The 24753-nt window shown below is 39.7% G+C and overlaps 1 protein-coding gene across 1 annotated transcript in view; it reads right to left on the reverse strand.

The window, feature by feature from the left end:
- Window positions 1-24753, reverse strand: part of dnaaf9.L (dynein axonemal assembly factor 9 L homeolog) — a 98672-nt gene that overhangs the window by 45185 nt on the left and 28734 nt on the right. The window contains exons 3-9 of the mRNA XM_018227100.2: window positions 21519-21638; window positions 21289-21413; window positions 18764-18860; window positions 12494-12600; window positions 11835-11912; window positions 8832-8930; window positions 4879-4934 (exon numbers count right to left, since the gene is read on the reverse strand). Of these exons, the coding sequence (XP_018082589.1) occupies window positions 4879-4934; window positions 8832-8930; window positions 11835-11912; window positions 12494-12600; window positions 18764-18860; window positions 21289-21413; window positions 21519-21638 (682 nt within the window). The remainder of the gene's footprint in view (window positions 1-4878; window positions 4935-8831; window positions 8931-11834; window positions 11913-12493; window positions 12601-18763; window positions 18861-21288; window positions 21414-21518; window positions 21639-24753) is intronic.

Raw genomic sequence — 24753 nt, forward strand, 5'->3', positions numbered from 1 at the left:
TATACTCGAGTATATACGGTAATTATATTTTATATTTATGTGAATTGTATTTTATAATGCACTTATTGTTACTTTTTATTCTGACCCCTTGTTTGTTACTTCTAATTTATTGTTTTGTTGTACAGTGCTTTGCCCTCAAGGAGCGCTTTACAAATAAAAATATACATACATACATACATCTATAATGGATTTACACTCATTAGCCGCACTTTTGGTATAGCTAGACGTGGTGTTTCCCTGGAAGCTCCGTCCCTAGCCTCCTCTTATAAATCACAGTTTTGTCGAAGTATGGGAATCACACGCAGTAGGCAGAATAACTGCATTTAAGATTTATTAAATCACACATACATGTTTGGTGGCCGTGCCTCAATGGACTAGGTCCAGTTAGCATCTCAGACCTGTGATAGTAGTTCCCAGGCTGAAGAGTTGTTTCTTTAGTACATAATTGTAGATGTTGGCACATTCATATTCCACTAGTAAGGTATGCATTGCCAATCAAAGAAGAACTGCAACAAACATGATACACTGGGGGAATTCACAAAAGTGGACAGAGCCCATTTTTGGAGTAAAAGTGGTGGTAAACTGGAGTAAAATACTTTCTCCATATTCACAAACAGAAACCCACCTAAATTCCGACTCAACCGCCACTTTTCATATTTTAGTGAAAGAAAGAGTTTAATGACACTTTTATGAATTTGTCTTTCAAACGACATAAAAATGGAGCAAAAACAACATTTTAAACAACATTTTCTCCCGACATTTTAAAAATGGAGTAAAACTCAGTGTAACTCTTCTCCGTGTGTCAGATCAATTCTAAAATAACTTGCTCTGCTTTAGTTCTCCCAATCTTCATTCACACCTCTTGTAGGTGCCCCATTGGGGAATTATTATCATATTAATAGGGATCAGCATTTTATAGTCAGGACACACGTTTCTGTCTAACCCTATAGGTGTAAAAGCCTCCTTAATAAAACAAGTAAAACACTGATTAAACAAAAATTGTGATTTATACGTATATATTTGATACGTAAAAAGTTTTTAGCTCACACTTGCATTATTTTACTAGTTTTAGCTTAATGAATGAGGCAATATTAGCAATTTGAGTGAATATATTATCTAAAGGAAAAGTAAAGCCTCCCAGGCATTTTGTTTTAGTTTTGGCAGCAATTAGACACTTGACCCAAGATAATAAAACATTTTTCTGATACAAATCCCTATATTATGCAAAATAGCATTTCTTGTATTTAGACCCTTGTATCTTGATACAGAAGTGGAATTACACAAACATGTAGATGCAGATTTAGAAAGCCCAGGTTATCCTGAAAAAAATTATGTATATTTACTAGGCAAAATAAAGCCTCTTCCCCAGAAAATCCAATTTGCTGTCTGACAGATGTAGTAAGAGCTAAAGACAAATTCAGATAAAATGTTGTGCAAAAGACAAAATCTGAAAAGTGTCTGTTTAAAAGACAAGTTCACAAAAGTGGAGATAGAGGTTTGTGAATTTGGTGGGAAATCAACATTTTTATCTATACTTTTTGTCTCAATATCAATTTTTTTTGAATTCCCTCCATTGTGTTGAGTACATCATTTGAGGAATAAAGGCTGTAATACCTTCTGTGGGACAAATTTACTAACGCAGACACGGTGAAGCTGTCATTAGCAACCAATCAGCAATATAAGCAAAGATCTGCATGATTGCTGCATTGGTACAATTTTCATAAAAAACAGACTCTAAAGGTCCACATACGCAAGCAAATGAAGTCGGCAGTTTTTTGGGCAGTATATGCGACCCTCAGACAGGCTTCTCTGGGGTATAAAAATCTCGTTGGATCAAGGACTGCTTCAGTTCGTTGGTGCAGTCGTTGATCCGACCGCACGTATTCTCCTTGTTTCTCTTCTACAGCCCATGATCAGATCAGCCCAATATTGTTCCACCTCAAGGTGGGCATATCTGGGACAGATCCACTGATTTGGTGACCCGGCATAACGAGCAGATCTCCGTATGCATGGCCAGCTTTATATGTTTAAAGAGAAATGATCTTCCTTCTGTGGTAACTTAACCTGACTGGAAAATACATAATCTATTTTAGCCTATGTTCATGCTGATAAAAGCTGCAGACATGGTTGGCAGCTTATTGGACCGTGTATGGGGCCTACCAATCAACATGCCCAACTGATATCTCATGAAATCTTGACAGATATCAATCAAGCAGGCTTGAAAAATCACATTCATGCAGCGCTTGTCTGATGGGTCTCCATAGACCTTGCTGTGTGATCTGGTAATTGGCCAGGGGTGTGAGTGTGTGGCTAAATGGGGCTATCAGCTAGCTTGGTGACCTCTTCAAACAAGCAAATCTCGCAGTGCATTGCCACCTTAAAGGAAAACTAAAGTCTTAAATAGAATAATGCTAGAAATGCTGTATTTTGTATACTAAACATAAACTTACTGCACCACAAGCCTAATCAAACAAATGATTTATGCTTTCAAAGTTGGCCACAGGGGGTCACCATCTTGTAACTTTGTTATACATCTTTGCAAGACCAAGACTGCGCACATGCTCAGTGTGGTCTGGGCTGCTTAGGGATCATCATAAATTATCAAAACAGCACAAGTCAAATAATATCTGCCAGAAGCAGATACAGCAAGACTAATTAATAATCAGAATATACAGACTGCACTGGGTCCTGTGTTGTCATGTAATCTAATGTGGATTTTATAGTTTTTGTATTGTTTAATACAAACTTTCTCCAACTCTGCAGAACCAGTGGCTGTAGCAAAATAATCCTCCAAATAGAATCCCAGTTTATCTGTTTAAATCTGGCTCCATGATCTTTGTCCTTGTAGCTGAAGTTGGAAACATTAAAGGGGATGTAAAGGCAAAAATAACATACCATTTTTACTTTATTAACTGAAAAAGAAACATATCTCCAATATACTTCAATTAAAAAATCTGTACAGTTTTTATATGAAACCTGACTTTATGCAGTGAAATTCCCCCTTCATTTACTTGCTCTGACTGCTGCAGATATGAATCTCTACATGGTAGCCGCCTGTTCTACAGGGAAACAAACAAAGCTGCTTGAGTTCTGAAAGTCCCTCCCCCATGCTGTTCGTAAGTTTGATAATTTCACTGCAGAGCAGTTAAGGACCGTCTGAAGTTTCCTATCCACAGCAGTCAGAGCAAGTAAAGCGAAGGGAGATTTTCAATGCAGTCAGGTTTCTTAGAAAAACAATACACATTTTTTAATTAAAGTATATTTGAGATAGGTTTTTTTTTTTTTCATGTAAGAAAGTAAAAATGGGATTTTTTTTTTGCCTTTACATCTCCTTTAATTTTAGACACCTAACTGCTTTTTCACACTTCATATACTATATAAATGGGAACTGCTCTATTGCTCGCCTCAGTGGAAACAATAATTCTCTTCTGGAGAACACTATGGGAAATCAATTAGCTGAAAAAATAAAGTTATCAGATAACACACTATTTTATGTACAAATGTCAATATTCAAGTATTCAAGAATGATGTTTGCAGACAAGAAGGGTCATTTACAAATGAAAAAGTTACAGGTAGAGCTTTCAGCAGCTTTATATTCATGAGGGGCAGACTGGAGGAGGCACAGACAGGACAAGTACATTTCTCAAAATCTTATATTGAGCAAAACTAAAAGTTGAGCCTAAAAAAAACCCAAGACATTTAAATAAGTGGTTCACCTTTAAGTTAACTTTTAGTATGTTATAGAATGGCCAAATTCAAAGAAACTTTTCAATTGGTCTTCATTGTATATTTTTTTTTTATAGTTTTTGAATTATTTACATTACATCTATGCAAATATACTACACTATATAAGAATCATTCTCTTGTTGTCTATACATCGTGCTGGATGAGCGCTGGTTTCCTTTCGCAACTCTGAATTGGATTGGAGAACAGACCCTTTTGGGAACCGGCAGAGGGAGCGGACTACCAAAGCCTTTGATATCCTTTATCACTTTGAATTATTTGCCTTGTTTTTTTCTAACTCTTTACTGCTTTCAAATGGGGGTCACTGACCCCATCTAAAAACAAATGCTCTGTAAGGCTGCACATTTAGGGGTCGATTCACTAACTTTGAGTGAAGGATTCGAAGTAAAAAAAACTTCGAATTTCGAAGTGCTTTTTGGGCTACTTCGACCATCGAATGGGCTACTACGACCTTCGACTACGACTTCGAATCAAACTAAAAATTGTTCGACCATTCGATAGTCGAAGTACTGTCTCTTTAAGAAAAAACTTCGACCCCCTAGTTCGCCATCTAAAAGCTACCGAACTCAATGTTAGCCTATGGGGAAGGTCCCCATAGGCTTGGCTAACTTTTTTTGATCGAAGGATAATCCTTCGATCGTTGGATTAAAATCCTTCGAATCGTTCGATTCGAAGGATTTTATCGTTCGATCGAAGGAATAATTCTTCGATCGTTCGATCGCACTATTTGCGCTAAAATCGAAGGATTTTAATTACCCAGTCGAATATCGAGTGTTAATTAACCTTCGATATTCGACCCTTTGTGAATCGGCTCCTTATAGTTATTGCTACTTTTTATTACACATCTTTCTATTCAGGCCTCTCCTTTTTTTATTCCAGTCTATTGTTTAGGTTGCTATGGTAATTTGTACCCTAGCAACCACATTGTTGAAGTGGAGAGCTGCTGAATAAAAAAACTTAAAAACCACAAATAATAAATAATAAAAACCAATTGCAAATTGTCTCCGAATATCACTCTCTACATCACACTTAAAATTTATTTAAAGGTGAACAATCCCTTTAATTGCAGCATAAACATTCCTCTAAAATGTTTTTAGGAACAGTCCTTTTCGAGTAATTGATTATTATACATACCTGGGTTCTGCAATATGGCTAGACAGCATCCCATGGCTGAAATAACTTCTGAATGGCTGAGGAGAAGAAACAGCAAGCTTTACATGTGTGTGTCAGACTGGAAGCAATAATCTTTATACTTCTTTTTGATTGGCCAGACAATCTGAGAACAAGATATACAGTAGTGGGGTGGGCCACAATATCTTGTTCTTCGATTGTCTGGCCAATCCTATAGCCCCTTTAGTGTTATATAAAGATCCACTGAATCCAGAATTCGGCCTTTTTCAGCAGGATTCAGATTCAGCCGAATACTTGTGCCTGGCTGATACTAAATCCAAATCCTAATTTGCATATGTAAATTAGGGGCAGGAAGGGAAACCACAGGATTTTTTGTCAAAAACCAAGAAAGTTAAAGAAAAAAAATCCCACAATTTCTTTTCCTGCCCCTAATTTGCATATGCAAATTAGAATTCGGTAAAATTCGTAGAGTTTTACATATTCAATTTTTTCAATCGAATCGAATTTCGAGGAAAAACTAATTCACGTGAGTTTTTTTTAAAAAAAAAAAAAAGCCTTTTGGGTTTATTAAATGTTTACATGATTTTCTAGTAGACTTAAAGTATGACAATCCAAACCCCAGGTCTTGAGCATTGTGGATAACAGGTCCCATACCTGTATATTCGAAATTTAATAGCGTTTTATAAAAGGCACATGATTTCGAAATTCGACCCTTAATAAAATGTGCCTCCCTGGTGTAAGGACTGACATCCCTGCTGGAAAAACCAGCTGAAAGGAACAGATAGTTCCCTATTCAATCATATGAATTCCTCTGTACTAAAGTGCAATTTAGCAGCAAATGCCTCACCCTAACCCACATGAGAAAGACACATAGGGTACAAGTTTATTAGAAGTGTTAAATATTAAATCACTTAACATTTGTCATTTAACAATATTTCTCAACTTGATAGCGTGTAGAATGTGTAGAATAATTGCACTCTCTGGGTCATAGCTCTTTGGACTACAATGTGATATAAATAGAAGTGATTTCAGACATAAACTTTTATAATGTTAAAAATCTTTTATATCTAATACCGCAATTCCTTAGTTATCTGTATAAGTACAAACCATGGTCTGTTTAAAGGAGAACTAAATCCTAAAAATGAATGTGGCTAGAAATACCATATTTTATATAGTGAACTTATTGCACGAGGCTAAAGTTTCAGCTTGTCAATAGCAGCAATGATCCAGGACTTCAAACTTGTCACAGGGGGTCACCATCTTGGAAAGTGTCTGTGACACTCACATGCTCAGTGGGCTCTGATTGGCTGTTGAGAAGCTAAGCTTAGGGCTCGTCACTAATTATCCAGCAGAAAATGAGCTTCCCCTGTAATATAAGCTGATGCTACAGGTTTGCTGATTATTAAATTCTTATGCTAATTGCACTGGTTTCTGTGCTGCCATGTAGTAATTATCTATATTAATTACTAATCAGCCTTATATTGTGACATTTCTATTCTATGTGTACTGTATATTGTGAGCGGGTCCCTAAGCTCAGTAAGTGACAGCAGCACAGAGCATGTGCAGTGAATCGGCAGAAAAGAAGATGGGGAGCTACTGGGGCATCTTTGGAGACACAGATCTTTACTGCTAAAGGGCTGTGGTTGCCTTGGGCTGGTACAGAAGCACAAAACATAATGTACAAGATTTCTACCTACTTCTTTAGTTAGGCTTTAGTTCTCCTTTAAACCCTATGGCACAGGGTGTGTATTGACTGCAACTGCTGCCTGTTGGAAACAGTCATTGTCTGTCCGTCACCACTGCTAATGTAATCGAATCAGACAAATCATGCATGAGCAGTGACAGGCAGAGCTCAGCCTTCCAGACTACAATTTAAATCAGTAACATTAAAGGGGAACTATTGCGAAAATTAAAATTTAATATAAGCTTCCTCATACTGAAGTAAGAAAGTCTAATATATCTTCTAGGCAAAAGGAGACCCCCTCTATAACAGTGATCACCAACCAGTAACTCGCGAGCAACATGTTGCTCTCCAACCCCTTGGATGTTGCTCTCAGTGTCCTCAAAACAGGTGCTTATTTTTGAATTCCAGGCTTGGAGGCAAGTTTTAATTGCATAGAAACCAAGTATAGTGCCAAGTAGAGCCTCCTGTAGCCTGCCAATCCACATAGGGGCTACCAAATAGCCAATCATAGCACTTATTTGGCACCCCAGGGGACTTTTCCATCCTTGTGTTGCTCTCCAACTCTTTTTATATTTGAATGTGGCTCACGGGTTAAAAAAGGTTGGAGACCCCTGCCCTATAAGATATATGGGATCGTTCATCTGACACCCAACTCCTGCATGAAGAGAGCATGAAGAGAAACAGATGCTGAGAGAGGGATAGTGAAGATAAACTTGGTTATTTCAGAAACAATGCAGAATATTTAATTGATTGTATTTAGAAAGTTTCTTATTTCAGTATGCTGAAGCTTATATTAATTAATTATATTTTCATTTTCACGATAGTTCACCTTTAAGGCCACAAGCACACGGAGCGTAGGCTCCACTGCTCTTAGCCTGTATATTTTTGCAGAATGAGAGAAGCGAATCTGCTCTGTGCCCCTGCTCCATGTATCTGAGTCGATTCAGCCTGTCACAGTGGAGCTGAGGTTAGACTGAAGATGCCTCCTTTAATGTATTTGGGCTGACCGCTGTTCTTGCTCCGCTGCATGTGAGTGCATGCAGGCAGATCTAATGCATGTCAATTGAGATGGGACACAGAGCAGATTCGCTTCACTAAAGGTCCACGTAGACTCAAAGATTTTTCTTTGGTGAACGACCGATTTTAGTGCAATCCAACCAATCCGTCAAATTATCGTGAGATTAGTGGGAATCGAACGATCGTGCATGTAACAATTTTTTGTCCGACATCTGTCAGAAAATTCACTGTGACCGATGAAAATGATCTATGTTTGCAGGGCCAAGCAGGCAGCTCCCCTCAGTTTTCCTGGCTTCAACTAAACAACATGGCTTGAAATCGTCTTTTTTAGTTGATGGACAAATCGTACATTTAAATGATCATTTCAAGATAATCTTGGTCTTACGATACAAAACGATCTTTTAAAAATCTTTACATCTATGGCCAGCTTTAACCTACAACCAATACACAAGATGAGAGCAGCAGAGCCTATACTCCATGTCCTTATAGGGATACTGTCATGGGAAAAAAAATTCTAAGTCACATGACCAGGGGCAGCTGGGAAATGGACAAAATGTCTAGCCCCAGGTCAGATTTCAAAATTGAATATAAAAATATCTGTTTGCTCTTTTGAGAATTGGATTTCAGTGCAGAAGTCTACTGGAGTAGCACTATTAACTGATGCGTTCTCAAAAAAACATGTTTTCTGATGACAGTATCCCTTTATGTCAGTAGCAGCAGGACAGGGGTGTGTGGACTATAATAGTTCTCTGCGGAGCGCAGCGATGGGCTATCTCAATAGTACAAAATTAACTGAAAATAATAGAAAATGTGATAAGGCTCTGACCAATTGTGGGCAGTGTATAGTAGACTACTAGGGGGCTAGAATGTATATGGGTCAGAGGAGCACTTAGTAAGTTTCGAGGGGCCCAAAATGATTTAGTTCTGTGGTTCACTTACATCTAGTCACTAACTGTGGCTCACTAACGTCTAGTCACACCATTTGAAGGAGGACTGGATATGGGCAGACATAACTGAACTGCTGTACAGTCTAGTGTTTACTATATCTTTAGGGTATAGAACCCCTCATTATAGGATCTATGGAATTGAAAAATATAGGGTGTCAAACCCCTGATAGGATATATGTTATTGAAAAATACTATTTTTTTGTTATAATAATGGCCAGTGGGCTACTACTAGCATCCCAAAGTAATCAGTGGGGGCTACAGGTAGCCACTCGTTATCTTATTAATTGCTCTTTCATTATTTAACATACCTCTCCTGCTTGGCACTCTGATAGCTCCAGCATAAAAGGGATTTCCATTTCAAAATGTGAAAACAAGTTTGTCCACTGATGTTCAAATGTGATCAAATCCTGTGAAAAATATGAAAAGAAAATACATATTTTACAATCTACAAAAAAAAATTGAATTCTGTTCTGTATTGTGACCCTGTTGTTCATGTATAATTCAATGGGAGCAGTAGCCTTCCTGACATTCGAGTTTTTCTCATAGAAAAAACCTTGAATCGAGTTTAGTCTAATTGGATTCAATTAGATTAGAGTTTTCGGGTCGGGAAAATTCGTCCGAGTTTTAGATATTCGTTTTTTTTTTATAACTAACCCCACAGTCGAATTTCAAGTACAGGTATGGGATCCGTTATCTGGAAACCCGTTATCCAGAAAGCTCAAATAGATGAAGGTCGTCTCCCATTGACTCCATTGACTTCAAATAATCCAAACTTTTAAAAATGATTTCCTTTCTGTGTAATAATAAAACAGTAACTTGTACATGATCCCAACTAAGATATAATTAATCCTTATTAGAAGCAAAACCAGCCTATTGGGTTTATTTAATGTTTAAATGAATTTCTAGTAGACTTTACGTATGAAGATCCAAATTACGGAAAGATTCATTATCCAGAAAGCCCGGGTCCTGAGCATTCTGGATAACAGGTCCCATACTTGTATATTCGAATTTAATAGAGTTTTAAAAAACTCACATGAATTCAAAATTCGACCTTTAATAAATGTGCCTTCCCAAGTAGAGTCAGACTGAAAAAATTTGGCAGAGTTGCAGCCGAAAATGCACTTTGCTCACTGCTTCAGGGTAAGTGAATGCACTCTATGAAGCTGAACAGGGAGGGGCGAGTACAACGGCTTCTTTTCTGCAGCAGAGAAAACACAGGTGGAGAGAAGCACGGCTGCTCCTTGTCTGACATTAGCCTAATAATAAAGAGAAAATTCCCCTTCCATTACTGAATCACACTAGAAAGAACCTCGAGTTTAAGGGGGTTATTTATCAAAGTCCGAATTTTTCTAAATATTTTCTGCTACGGATGCACCGAATCCACTATTTTGGATTCGGCCGAACCCACGAATCCTTTGTGAAAGATTCGCCGAATACCGGACCGAATCCGAACCCTAATTTGCATATGCAAATTAGGAGTGGGAAGGGGAAAACATTTTTTACTTACTTGTTTTGTGACAAAAAGCCATGCCATTTCTCGCCCTGCCCCTAATTTGCATATGCAAATTAGGATTCGATTTGGCCGTGCAGAAGGATTCGGCTGAATCCAAATCCTGCTGAAAAAGGCAGAATCCTGGCCGAATCCTGAACCGAATCCTGGATTCGATGCATCCCTATTTTCTGCTACAAACTCCGATCAAATCCGCTCGGGTTTTTTTCGCTTATTTATTATTACATTTTCCTGAAAATTTGCTTTGCGGGAAAAAATATCAGATTTTTTCCAGATTTTTCATCCGAAAACTTCGGGGTATTGTACGAAACACCGCACACATCAAAAAATCATCGGGACTTCTCCCATTGACTTATATGCAACCTCGACAGGTCTGAGATGCTGGATTTTCAGATTCGGACTTTTCCATCCTCGGGGTTCAATAAATTCCAAAAAATTCCAAAAGATTTTTTAAAAGTCCGATTTTATTTTAAAAAAAAATCACAAATTGTGATTTTTGCATTCAGAGTTTAGTAAATAATCCCCTAAGAGTGCAACAAAACTAAATATTGCCAATATATGATATAGGGCATTCAATATAGCATGTGAGATAATGACTACAGTATGTGGTCATCATTCCTACCATACTTTTAAAGAGCCAGTAACACAGTAGTGCTAAAACACTAAAACCATTGCATTTTACAGAGATGGCCATATGCAGGCCTTCCAGGAAGATTTTGCTTCTACAAGACATATATATATATGCATGGCATGATATGATATAATCTGTGATTATCTATGAACATAAATGGCTCCTTACACAAAATAATTTGAAGAGCACTGAATCACTGCAGAGTTGTACTTTATCTTACATTTCATTCCACTACAGAGCAATTTCGTAGGCATGTGCTATTCAAGTGCTCTTGTATTATACTTCTATTCAATTTGAAATATGTATAAGGGTTAGTTCACAAGAGGAGATTCGGGGAGATTTTGTCGCCTGGCGACTAATCGTCTCGTCTTCTGAGCGACAATCTCCCCGAACTGCCTCAGCGTGTTTTCCCATAGGTTATAATGAAAAGTCGCCTGCGCTAATGCACACGTGGCGATGCGTTTTCCATGGTTGCCTGAAGTTGCCTCACACAGGCAACCTCGAGGGACTATGGAAAACGCATTGCCGCGTGTGCATTAGTGCAGGCGACTTTTCATTATAGCCTATGGGAAAACACGCTGAGATTGTCGCTCAGAAAACGAGACGATTAGTCGCCAGGCGACAAAATCTCCCCGAATCTCCTCGTGTGAACTGACTCTTACCCTATCAAACCTCTGCTTTTAGGTCTATTATCAGTGATGTCTTTGACCCCTGATGCTGCTGTAATAGAGAAAGTATTGCAAGTGGCTTTCTTGTTTACGGCTTATTAAAGCAAATCTGCCCAATTATATAGGATCTGAAATACAGACTACACATATTCAGGGAGACAATTCATTTCGGCAAGATGATTATTAGTACTAAACAGGGCAGCAGACATGTGCCTGGAAGGTGTTTAAAGGACCAGTAACGGAAAAAAAATTCTTAAAAGAAATTCGTTAGTATGCTATGAAAAAAAGACGCCAACACATATTAAACTTTAAGGAGAACAACCCCTTGAAGGATCACTGAGAGAGTTTTTTTCATTATGTATTATACTCCAAATAAAAGTAGGGAACCAATTCCAATTTTATTTCTGTTTCAAAACGTAGCTCTATCCCTACTGGAAACATAACTTTTTATATAGATCTGACTGCAACATGATTGGAAATAAAGTGTGTGGCATTACTCTACCTCCATTAGCAAGGACTCTAGGGAAACAGGGTCCATGTTGCTGTAAAGCTTCCAAAGCAGCTCACTGACATCCATTAACTGTAAAATAAAGAAAACGATCATTGCAGTAACCCCATAGGTATACAATGAGATGGTTACAAAGCAAAACAGCAAACATTTATTAACGAGATTACCATCCACAACGTCTCTCCTTTTCTTCCCTGCTATATGGTCATGTGTTGCATGCAAGGTTCCCTTTAAGGTGAACATCATGCCACAACACAGCACACAATAAGCTCGCACGCCGGTTCTTACCCAATCACATTAAGCCCCAGCAGATCAGTAGGCTACGGCCGGCCATCTTCAGTAGCCTCCAAACACCAACACTGGCTTATAAACACCAAATGTCCATGTTGCCCCCACCCTTCTACTTATTCAATGGGACAAGAAGTACACAAGGAAAGAAAGGAAGAGAGAGAGAGAGAGAGAAGGGAAAAAAGTATCAGAGACAGACAGTGTGAGAACTCTCCAAGATGGAACCTTCACAAACATGACTGGAACACATTGACAGGGAAGCTGGAAGAGAGGGGTGATGGGGATTTGATCTTGTTACTGAGACTATGGACAGAGAAACAAACTGTACGACAGAGAAATAAAAAAGGGTTTTGCCAATTTATTACCTCGTGTTTCATAGTAAAGAATCCGCCACCACCTATGCCTTCCAGGGCAAACGCTTGCACAATGGGCCACTTCTCAACTATAAACATGTCAAATGTTTGCAGGTGACCTGGTGAAAAAATAAAAAAAAATAAAAACTTAAATAGGATACACTGTTTGAACTTTGGCACTTTATACACCTTAAAGGGAAACTATACCTCCAAAATGAATACCTAAGCAATAGATTATATCATATTACGTGGCATATTAAAAAATCTTAAACTGGTACTGGAATATATATAAGTAAATATTGCCCTTTTATATCTCTTGCCTTGAACCCCCATTTCGTGATGGTCTGTGTGCTGCCTCAGAGATCACCTGACCAGAAATACTGCAGCTCTAACTGTAACTGGAAGAAATCACCTGACCAGAAATACTGCAGCTCTAACTGTAACAGGAAGAGATCACCTGACCAGAAATACTGCAGCTCTAACTGTAACAGGAAGAGATCACCTGACCAGAAATACTGCAGCTCTAACTATAACAGGAAGAGATCACCTGACCAGAAATACTGCAGCTCTAACTATAACAGGAAGAGATCACCTGACCAGAAATACTGCAGCTCTAACTATAACAGGAAGAGATTACCTGACCAGAAATACTGCAGCTCTAACTGTAACTGGAAGAAATCACCTGACCAGAAATACTGCAGCTCTAACTGTAACAGGAAGAGATCACCTGACCAGAAATACTGCAGCTCTAACTGTAACAGGAAGAGATCACCTGACCAGAAACACTGCAGCTCTAACTGTAACAGGAAGAGATCACCTGACCAGAAACACTGCAGCTCTAACTGTAACAGGAAGAGATCACCTGACCAGAAATACTGCAGCTCTAACTGTAAAGGAAGAGATCACCTGACCAGAAATACTGCAGCTCTAACTGTAACAGGAAGAGATCACCTGACCAGAAATACTGCAGCTCTAACTGTAAAGGAAGAGATCACCTGACCAGAAATGATGCAGCTCTAACTGTAACAGGAAGAGATCACCTGACCAGAAATACTGCAGCTCTAACTGTAAAGGAAGAGATCACCTGACCAGAAATACTGCAGCTCTAACTGTAAAGGAGAGATCACCTGACCAGAAATACTGCAGCTCTAACTGTAACAGGAAGAGATCACCTGACCAGAAATACTGCAGCTCTAACGTAAAGGAAGAGATCACCTGACCAGAAATGATGCAGCTCTAACTGTAACAGGAAGAGATCACCTGACCAGAAACACTGCAGCTCTAACTGTAACAGGAAGAGATCACCTGACCAGAAACACTGCAGCTCTAACTGTAACAGGAAGAGATCACCTGACCAGAAATACTGCAGCTCTAACTGTAAAGGAAGAGATCACCTGACCAGAAATACTGCAGCTCTAACTGTAACAGGAAGAGATCACCTGACCAGAAATACTGCAGCTCTAACTGTAAAGGAAGAGATCACCTGACCAGAAATGATGCAGCTCTAACTGTAACAGGAAGAGATCACCTGACCAGAAATACTGCAGCTCTAACTGTAAAGGAAGAGATCACCTGACCAGAAATACTGCAGCTCTAACTGTAAAGGAGAGATCACCTGACCAGAAATACTGCAGCTCTAACTGTAACAGGAAGAGATCACCTGACCAGAAATACTGCAGCTCTAACGTAAAGGAAGAGATCACCTGACCAGAAATGATGCAGCTCTAACTGTAACAGGAAGAGATCACCTAACCAGAAATACTGCAGCTCTAACTGTAAAGGAAGAGATCACCTGACCAGAAATGATGCAGCTCTAACTGTAACAGTAAGAGATCACCTGACCAGAAATACTGCAGCTCTAACTGTAACAGGAAGTGTGGAAGCTACATACACAATTCTGTCTGTTAATTGGCTCATGTGACCTAACATGTATGGTTTGTTTGGTTTGTTTGTGTGCACCGTGAATCCTACAATCCCAGGGGGCGGCCCTTATTTCTTAAAATGGCAATTTTCTATTTATGATTACCCAATGGCACATACTACTAAAAAAGTATATTATTATGAAAATGGTTTATTTACATGAAGCAGAGTTTTACATATGAGCGGTTTTATGCAATATATTTTTATAGAGACCTACATTGTTTCAGGGGTATGTTTTTCCTTTAAAAGGATACTGTCATAGGAATTTTTTTTTTCAAAACATGTCAGTTAATAGTGCTCCTCCAGCAGAATTCTGCACTGAAATCCATTTCTCAAAAGAGCAAACAGATATTTTTATATTTAATTTTTACATCTGACATGGGGCTGGACATATTGTCAGTTTCCCAGAATGGCTTGTGTAGCTCGAAACGTTGCCTAAGGCATTTTAAGTAAATTTCTTCACTTTTTTCAATAATACCGGAGTACTGCTGTTGTCATTGGATTCGTGTCATTCCCAGCTGCCCCCAGTCATGTGACTTGTGCTCTGATAAACTTCAGTCACTCTTTACTGCAAGTTGGAGTGATATCACCCCCTCCCTTTCTCCCCCAGCAGCCTAAAAACAGAACAATGGGGAGGTAACCAGATAGCAGTTCCCCAACACAAGATAACAGCTGCCCGGTAAATCTTAAGGTGGCCATACAAGTTTTGCCCTAGGGCAATGTGGGCATATGGTGGAAAGATCCACTCGTTTGGCGACATCCCCAAACGAGCGGATCTTTCCACGATATGCCCACATTGCCCTAGGGCCTAACGATTGGATCACAATGCAGGCTATACAGGCGGTGAGTTTGCGGGGGCGATTCAACAGAATTTTTAACCGTGCCCGATCGACATCTGGCCGACATTCGGGCAGATGTTGATCGGGGAAGCCGGGCCCCCACACACGGGCCAATAAGCTGCAGACTCGGCTTGTTGGCAGCTTTTACGGGCCCATGTATGGGGGCCTTAAGAACAGCACTCAATAGTAAAAATCCAGGTCTCGATGCAACTCATTCAGTTACATTGAGTAGGAGAAACAACAGCCTGCCAGAAAGCAGTTCCATCCTAAAGTGCTGGCTCTTTCTGAAAGCACATGACCAGGCAAAATGACCTGAGATGCACCTACACCCCAATATTACAACTAAATACACTTGCTGGTTTAGGAATGACATTTTATATTGTAGAGTGAATTATTTGCAGTATAAACAGTGTAATTTAGAAATAAAAACAACATCATAAAAATCATGACAGAATCCCTTTAAATCTAGCCACACACACACATGCAGAGATTTTTATACAACTGGGAACATCTGTCGTCCTGGAACTACATGTGAATTGTTCTCGCACACAGGGGCTGTATCGCTGCCTTATTCGTTAAGATTTGTGCAGTCATCCTGAGAATCTGGTGAATGAGCCTGGACGTTAGTTGGAGGGGAAAAAGGCAACTTTTCACATTCTGTTGTTTTGATTGTTGAGGTGGTTGACCCCAAAGAACAGAAGAAACGAAAAGTATCCATGAATGTGTACAGTAAAAACTGTCTGACATTGGGAGGCCCATTTATCAAAGGTCCAATTTTGAATTCATGTGAATTCAAATATACTCACAATTTGACTGGGAGGTTATGTAGGAAAAAATTTGAATGTCTAATTCAATCGAATAGTTCTAACCCAAAAATTTTAATCATATTCGAATTGTACAAATCGAGTTTTCCTCTCAAAAAAAACCAAAAAAACAACTTGAATGTCAGGAAAGATATTAACATCGCCAAATGGCTCAACGAACCTCTGCCATTGACTTGTACGTGAACTCGGCAGGTTTTAGGTGGCGAATATTCAAATTACAACTGTTTCCATGGCGAGGTGCGATAAATCTCACATTCGAATAGGGGGATTAAAATTCGAATGTCTGAATTTTGACACCAAAAAAGATTTGAATTCAAATTTACTAGTCGACCCTTAAAGGGGTTGTTAATCTTTGAAATAACTTTTTATATGGTGCAGAGAGTTATATTCTGAGACAATTTGCAATTGGTTTTAATTTTTTTATAATTTAAGGTTTTTAAGATATTTAGCTTTTTATTTAGCAGCTCTCCAGTTTGCAATTTCAGGCATCTGGTTGCTAGTAGGGATGCACCGAATCCAGGATTCGGCCTTTTTCAGCAGGATTCGGATTTGGCCAAATCCCTCTGCCAGGCCGAACCGAATCCTAATTTGAATATGCAAATTAGGGGCGGGAGGGAAATCGCGTGACTTTTTGTCACAAAACAAGGAAGTAAAAAATGTTTTCCCCTTCCCACCCCTAATTTGAATATGCAAATAAGGATTCAGATTCGGTTCAGTATTCGGCCGAATCTTTCGTAAAGTTCGCCGAATCCAAAATAAATTCCCCTAGCAACCATGCATTGATTTGAATAAGAGACTGGAATATGAATAGGAGTGGGCCTACATAGAAAGATGAGTAATAAAAAGTAGCAATAACATTACATTTGTAGCCTTACAGAGCATTTGTTTTTGAGAAGGGGTCAGCGACGCCCATTTGAAAGGTGCAAAGTGTGTGTGTGTGTGCAGTTGTATATTATCACCTACAGTTTGTCATTATCAGACTTTATCTGAGGTCACAAATAAGTCACTGGGAACGGTTTGTCTGAAAGGCAAATAACAAAAGGCAGAAAAAATATTTGTGGAAACTGCAACCAAGGGAACAGGGGTGGGGACACCTTCCTGTGCTGTAAAAAAAGAAAGCTACAAAAGATAAATAAAAATAAATCTAGAAGGCACAAACATGAAAACTTTCGCATTTCCACGCCGGACCTTGTGTGTGTCCTGACAGGGGTTGAGATATTTTGGTAATTTTCATGTCAGATTGTAATGGACCTTTTTCAGTGGTTTTGTCTGCTCCTAAAACATTTTCTTGAATGCTTTATTTATGAAGAACTAGGACATATTGATTATTTAAAGGAAAACATGTTTTTTTCAAAATGCATCAGTTAATAGTGCTGCTCCAGCAGATCTCTGCACAGAAATCGGTTTTTCAAAAGAGCAACCTGATTTTTTTATATTTAATTTTGAAATTTGACATGGGGCTAGACATATTGTCAGTTTCCCAGCTGCCCCCAGTCATGTGACTTGTGCTCTGATAAACTTCAGTCACTCTTTACTGCTGTACTGCAAGTTAGAGTGATATTACCCTCTCCCTTTCCCCCCAGCAGCCTAACAACAGACCAATGGGAAGGTAACCAGATAGCAGCTCCCTAATACAAGATAACAGCTGCCAGGTAGATCTAAGAACAGCACTCAATAGTAAAATCCAGGTCCCACTGAGACACATTCAGTTACATTGAGTAGGAGAAACAACACCCCCTCCCTTTCCCCCCAGCAGCCTAACAACAGAACAATGGGAAGGCAACCAGATAGCAGCTCCCTATCACAAGATAACAGCTGCCTGGTAAATCTAAAGGTGGCCATACAAGTATTGCCCTAGGGCAATGTGAGCATATCGTGGAAAGATCCGCTCGTTTGGCGACATCTCCAAATGAGCGGATCTTTCCACGATATGCACACATTGCCCTAGGGCCTAACGATTGGATCACAATGCAGACAATACAGGCGGTGAGATTGCGGGGGCGATTCAACAGAATTTTTAACCGTGCCCGATCGACATCTGGCCAACTTTCGGGCAGATGTTGATCAGGGAAGCCGGGCCCCCACACACGGGCCAATAAGCTGCAGACTCGGCTTGTTGGCAGCTTTTACGGGCCCATGTATGGGGGCCTTAAGAACAGCACTCAATAGTAAAAATCCAGGTCCCGATGCAACTCATTCAGTTACATTGAGGAGGAGAAAAAACAGCCTGCCAGAAAGCAGTTCCATCCTAAAGTGCTGGCTCTTTCTGAAAGCACATGACCAGGCAAAATGACCTGAGATGCACCTACACACCAATATTACAACTAAAAAATACAATTCTCTCTTACATACTTGACATGAAAGGAGATTGATTTAAGTTCTAAATCCTTTCTATAATATTGGACTTTTACTGGCCATAAATTAGCAAAGTTGTAAATTTGCAAAGCACAAACCAGAGTATTTGCTAAATAGAAATAAGCAGAGTGTGAGGAATAATTCCGGAAATCTTAGCAACAGGTTGAATGGACCATTGGTGCTGGCTGCTTTCTCAGCCCATTATGGCTGAAGGCTTTATAAAGATCAGACACAGGGGGCTGGGAATAGGGTTAGAGCTGGTTTTCTTTAAAACCCCTTTTTGCACAATAAGTATACGGTACTCTGGTTCATGAATAAGAAAAGGATAAAGCCAGTCTCTTTACCTCTGCAGCTATAAGGAATTCCTATTCGGACACAGTCCCGGACCATGTTCACAAAGCTGGCTATCTTGAATTCCTCCGCAGCCTCCTCATCTTCATACTGAACACAAAAAAAACAAATAAATACATGAAGGGGACATGAGTCATAATACAAGTTTAATTCTGGGAGTGTGAAGGGGTTGTTCACTATTGAGTTAACTGTAAGTATGATGTAGAGAGGGATATTCTGAGACAATTTGCAATTGGGTTTCATTTTTTATTATTTGTGACTCTTTAATTATTTAGCTTTTTATTCAGCAGTTCTCCAGTTTGCAATGTCATCAATCTGGTTGCTGGGGTCCAAATGACCTTAGCAACCATGCACTGATATGAAAGAGAGACTTGAATATAAATAGGAGAGGATCTAAACAGAAAGAGGAGTAATAAAAAGTAACAATAACAATAAATGTGTATCTTTACAGATTATTTGTTTTTTGATGGGTTTAGTGGCCCCCATTTGAAAGCTGGAAAGAACCAGAAGAAGAAGGCAAATAATTGAGAAAACTATAAATAATAAATAATGAAGACCAATTGAAAAATTGCTTAGAATTAGCCATTCTATAGCATACTAAAAGTTAATTCAAAGATGAACCACCCCTTTAAAAGGAGAAGTGAACCCTAAAAATGAAAATGACTAAAAATTTTATATTTTATAGGGATGCACAGAATCCAGGATTCAGTTCGGGATTCGGCCAGGATTCGGGCTTTTTCAGCAGGAAAATCATGTGACTTTTTGTCACAAAACAAGGAAATAAAAAAAATTTCCCCTTCCAACCCCAAATGTGCATATGCAGGGAAGGATTCGGTGGTTCGGCCGAATCCAAAATAGTGGATTCAGTGCATCCCTAATATTTTATATAATGAACTTATTGCACGAGGCTAAAGTTTGAGCTTGTCAATAGCAGCAATGATCCAGGACTTCAAACTTGTCACAGGGGGTCACCATCTTGGAAAGTGTCTGTGACACTCACATGCTCAGTGGGCTCTGATTGGCTGTTGAGAAGCTAAGCTTAGGGCTCGTCACTAATTATCCAGCAGAAAATGAGCTTCCCTGGCTGTAATATAAGCTGATGCTACAGGTTTGCTGATTATTAAATTCTGATGCTAATTGCATAGGTTTCTGTGCTGCCATGTAGTAATTATGTGTATTAATTACTAATCAGCCTTATATTGTGACATTTCTATTCTATGTGTACTGTATATTGTGAGTGGCTCCCTAAGCTCAGTAAGTGACAGAAGCACAGAGCATGTGCAGTGAATCAGCAGAAAAGAAGATGGGGAGCTACTGGGGCATCTTTGGAGACACAGATCTTTACTGCTAAAGGGCTGTGGTTGCCTTGGGCTGGTAAAGAAGCACAAAACATAATGTACAACATTTCTACCTACTAGTTAGGCTTTAGTTCTGCTTTAATACAACATTTCCAACGGTAGCAGCATGTTGAGGCACACGAGTTGCAATATAGACCAGTAATGAATACATGGCCTGTACTTTAATATCATAATATATACCTAATATGATACAAATACATAAACATATATATGCACTGTGGGTAACACTAATGTGAAGAATACAGTGAGACCATTATGCTTGGAGGTTTTCATGACCGAGCATCACGAGAGCTGCCCAATCTGAACACTGGTCTAGCCAAAAGGGGCCGGAGGCAACTATTTAGCATAGCCACCTTACAATCCATTAGTTCTTCTACCGGCAAGGTGTTTGGCCAAATGCCACTTACTTTTCCAGTTGACTGAAAACTCAACATAACAATAACTCAGTTATTAGTGTTGAATAAAGTACAGTTGCATAGCATATATGGACAAACAAGAATAGTTTTTTTTTTTTTTTTAGTGATGCACCGAATCCACTATTTTGGATTCTGGCGAACCCCCGAATCCTTTGTGAAAGATTTGGCTGAATACGGAACACTAATTTGCATATGCAAATTGGGGGGTGGAAGGGGAAACCATTTTTTACTTCCTTGTTTTGTGACAAAAAGTCACGGAATTTCCCTCCCGCCATAATTTGCATATGCAAATTAGGATTCGGTTCGGCCAGGATTTGGCCGAATCCTGCTGAAAAAGGCCAAATCAAAAAACATAATTAAAGTAGGGATGCATCGAATCCACGATTTTGGATTCGACCGAACCCCCGAATCCTTTACAGAAGATTTGGCCGAATACCAAACCGAATCCTAATTTGCATATGCAAATTAGGAGTGGGAAGGGAAACATTTTTTACTTCCTTGTTTTGTGACAAAAAGTCACGTGATTTCCCTCCTCAACCGTAATTTGCATATGCAAATTAGGATTCAGTTCGGCCGTGTTGAAGGATTCGGCCGAATCCAAATCCTGCTGAAGAAGTCAGAATCCTGGCCGAATCCCTAACCGAATCCTGGATTCGGTGCATCCCTAAATTAAAGTGACACCTGCAGTTCTGCATAACACAAATATCAAAAAGCTGATGGTCCCATTAGTGTAGCGATACTCACCTCTCCATCTGACATGCAATGGAAATGCAAGTTTCTCCAACAGCCCACGAGGGGCAGTAGGTAAGTGTAGTTCACAGGATTACAATAGAGATGAACGCTGTCAGACTTTACAAGTATTATCACATCTGCATTAAAGAACAGGAGAAATATTCACTGAAGTGCCTGCAGAGTATATGAATGAATACAACAGCCCATGAAAGTCTCACAGAGAGCCCTTCAGATTATCTCACCGTCCAGGACTTCTTCAGGAAAGGCTGTTCTTTCAAAGTCTGTGTTTCGTTGGCTGTACAAGTCAAACAGCAAATAATTTGCAAGCTCCTTGCACCCTTCATTGTACCGGCTGTCAATTCCTGGAAATTGAAAAGCAATAAGGAACAGGTCACTGTAAGGGCTCTCCACATACACCTGACTATGCAAATGAGAACACATAAAATAAATGTAATCATTCAAATAAAAAACAAAAAACTCTTGGACTGCTTCTGCACGGATACTCCAGTCAGTACCCATATTCCCTGCAATGGGGAAAGCCAGCACAAAAATAATACTGAGAGTCCCAACAAATAAGCCGTTTGGATAGTTGAAGTACTTTATTATACACTTATATAGGGAATAATGCACCGTCTATTATAAAATATAAGGTTATTAGAAGTCACTGAGGGGTTGTTCTGTGACCATATAAAGGCACAAGGCTGCAGGCTGAGTTATACAGGGAACTCTGAGTATCACTCATGTATTATAAGGGATAATGTACCCCCTACTGTAAATGATAAGGATATTAGAAGTCACTGAGGGGTTGTTCTGTGACCATATAAAGGCACAAGGCTGCAGGCTGAGTTATACAGGGAACTCTGAGTATCACTCATGTATTATAAGGAATAATGTACCCCCTACTGTAAATGATAAGGATATTAGAAGTCACTGAGGGGTTGTTCTGTGACCATATAAAGACACAAGGCTGCAGGCTGAGTTATACAGGGAACTCTGAGTATCACTCATGTATTATAAGGGATAATGTACCCCCTACTGTAAATGATAAGGATATTAGAAGTCACTGAGGGGTTGTTCTGTGACCATATAAAGGCACAAGGCTGCAGGCTGAGTTATACAGGGAACTCTGAGTATCACTCATGTATTATAAGGGATAATGTACCCCCTACTGTAAATGATAAGGATATTAGAAGTCACTGAGGGGTTGTTCTGTGACCATATAAAGGCACAAGGCTGCAGGCTGAGTTATACAGGGAACTCTGAGTATCTCTCATGAGTATCGTTGTTTCAAAAACTCCAAACTACCAGGAACAGTGATATAGTGGTTATCACCAAATAATGTTAAAACCACTAACAATCTGTAACAAATGTATATCACGAAAAGTTGCTAATAGATTCTTTAATTACACAAAATTCTATTTTTGAGTTTACTTCCCCTTTCACAAATCCTTCATACCCATCAGTGTAAACACAGATTTTCTGGCCATTTATGCATTCCCAAGCTTAAATATTCCAATGAATTCTTGCTTGACTTCACTGCTTGTTCAATTGACACAAGGGCAGAAAGAGCAAAACAGACCTCCCCGGTGCCTCCTTTAACAGAGGGACGTGTTCTTTTCCTCAAATAGTTCATTTGTTGTTCTGAAAAGGCCACTAATTAGCATGACCAGAAGGCATAAATATTTATATCAACAGAATGTGGCTGCTCAGTATTCATGAACTGTAGCGGTTTAAAGCGGTAGCACTGGTTTTTTTTAGTGCTAAATTGCCAGGGAATACTCCGACAAAGATATTTGCTCTAAAATTCAGTTTGGCATATTTATTTACTGCCCCAACTGTATGTTCCTCAAACCCTTCAACACTTTTTCTAGCAGGCCTTGAATGTCTAATATACATGCCAATGTAGGCAATTTAGTTGTGTTTTCCAAGAAAATTCAAGATTTCGAGTTGATTTTTTTTGGTCAAAATTCATTTTATACCCCAACCCTGGAAATAGAGCGAATCCAAAAATACACCATCTAAAACCTGTCGATGTTTTGTAGGAGTCAATGGCAGAGGTCCCTTTTGACAACGCCCATTTTATGGCCACACACCCTAAATACCACATCAATTTTACAAAATTTGGCAGGTTATGGAAAGCTTGAACACATTTCTGGGGTTTTTAGGGTCAAGTTTTATGTGTTATTACAGTTTTGCTAATAAAGGTGAATTGCTCTTTAAGCTGCAAGTCAGTTTCCCCAAGCGACCTGTTTGTCTTAAATAGTTACAATTGTATCTTTGCTTATCTTAAAGGGGAAGGAAACCTAGTTGGCGCAAACCCCCCCCTCCCGTGTGTTGCCCACCCTCCCTCCTCCCCCCTGGCCTACCCGTCCCGCTGGGCAAATGCCCCTAACTTGTTACTTACCCTTCTGCGCAGGTCCAGTCCAGGGAGTTCACCGACGACATCTTCTTCCACGCGATCTTCTTCCTGCTGTGAACGGCGCATGCGCAGTAGGAGCATTTCGCTGGTACGATCTACTGCGCATGCGCCAAAAGTACTTTGTGACTTTTGGCGCATGCACAGTAGATCGGTACCAGCGAAATGCTCCTACTGCACATGCGCCAAAACGCCGGTCAAAGCAGGAAGAAGATTGCGTGGAAGAAGATGTCATCTGTGAACTCCCTGGACTGGACCTGCGCAGAAGGGTAAGTAACAAGTTAGGGGCATTTGCCCAGCGGGACGGGTAGGCCAGGGGGGAGGATGGGCAACACACGGGAGGGTTTTTGCGCCGAATAGGTTTCCTTCCCCTTTAAATTGTTATAAATGTATTTTAAGTGTAACTCATTTTATACCCTGACCCCTAGAGTCCTGCAGCGAGTCGAGTACCCGCAAAAACCTGCGGTACCCTGCTAGTTGCAGGTAGAAGTTTCAGGTATAGACGCGTGTCGGCGGTTCTCCGGGTTTGCGGGTCGTAGTTCAGGACGCGGGTCTTCTCAATAGCGAGTTTTACTCCTTTTTTTCTGATCCCGCCAACTTATAATGATGTCACTTCCGGTTTACAATGACAGCACTTCCTGTTTCCTGATGGCCAGTGGGTAGCGGATCGGGTTGAGGATAAGGTATTTGCGGGTCGTGTAGCAGGTCCAAACGAGTTAGTGTGCGGGTTGCAGGTCGGGTTTAACAAATTGGTTCCGCCCAGGACTCTACCCTGACCCTGGAAATAGAGCGAATCTGAAAATACATCATCTAAAACCTGTCGATGTTGTGTAGGAGTTAATGGCAGAGGTACATTTAACCATTTGAAGATGTTAAAAACCTTCATGATGTTCAAGTTTTTTAGGAGGATTTTGTAGAAAAATCTAATAATATGACATTTTTCCCCGCTGAAAACTCGATTAAGTTAAGTTTTTGAGTTTCACACCTCCGGAGTTCATATGAGCTATAAAAACTCTAACATTCGACTATTGATAAATCTGAAGAGAATAGATCAGTCCAGA

Source organism: Xenopus laevis, chromosome 1L, assembly GCF_017654675.1.
Source record: "Xenopus laevis strain J_2021 chromosome 1L, Xenopus_laevis_v10.1, whole genome shotgun sequence".
NCBI lineage: Eukaryota > Metazoa > Chordata > Amphibia > Anura > Pipidae > Xenopus > Xenopus laevis.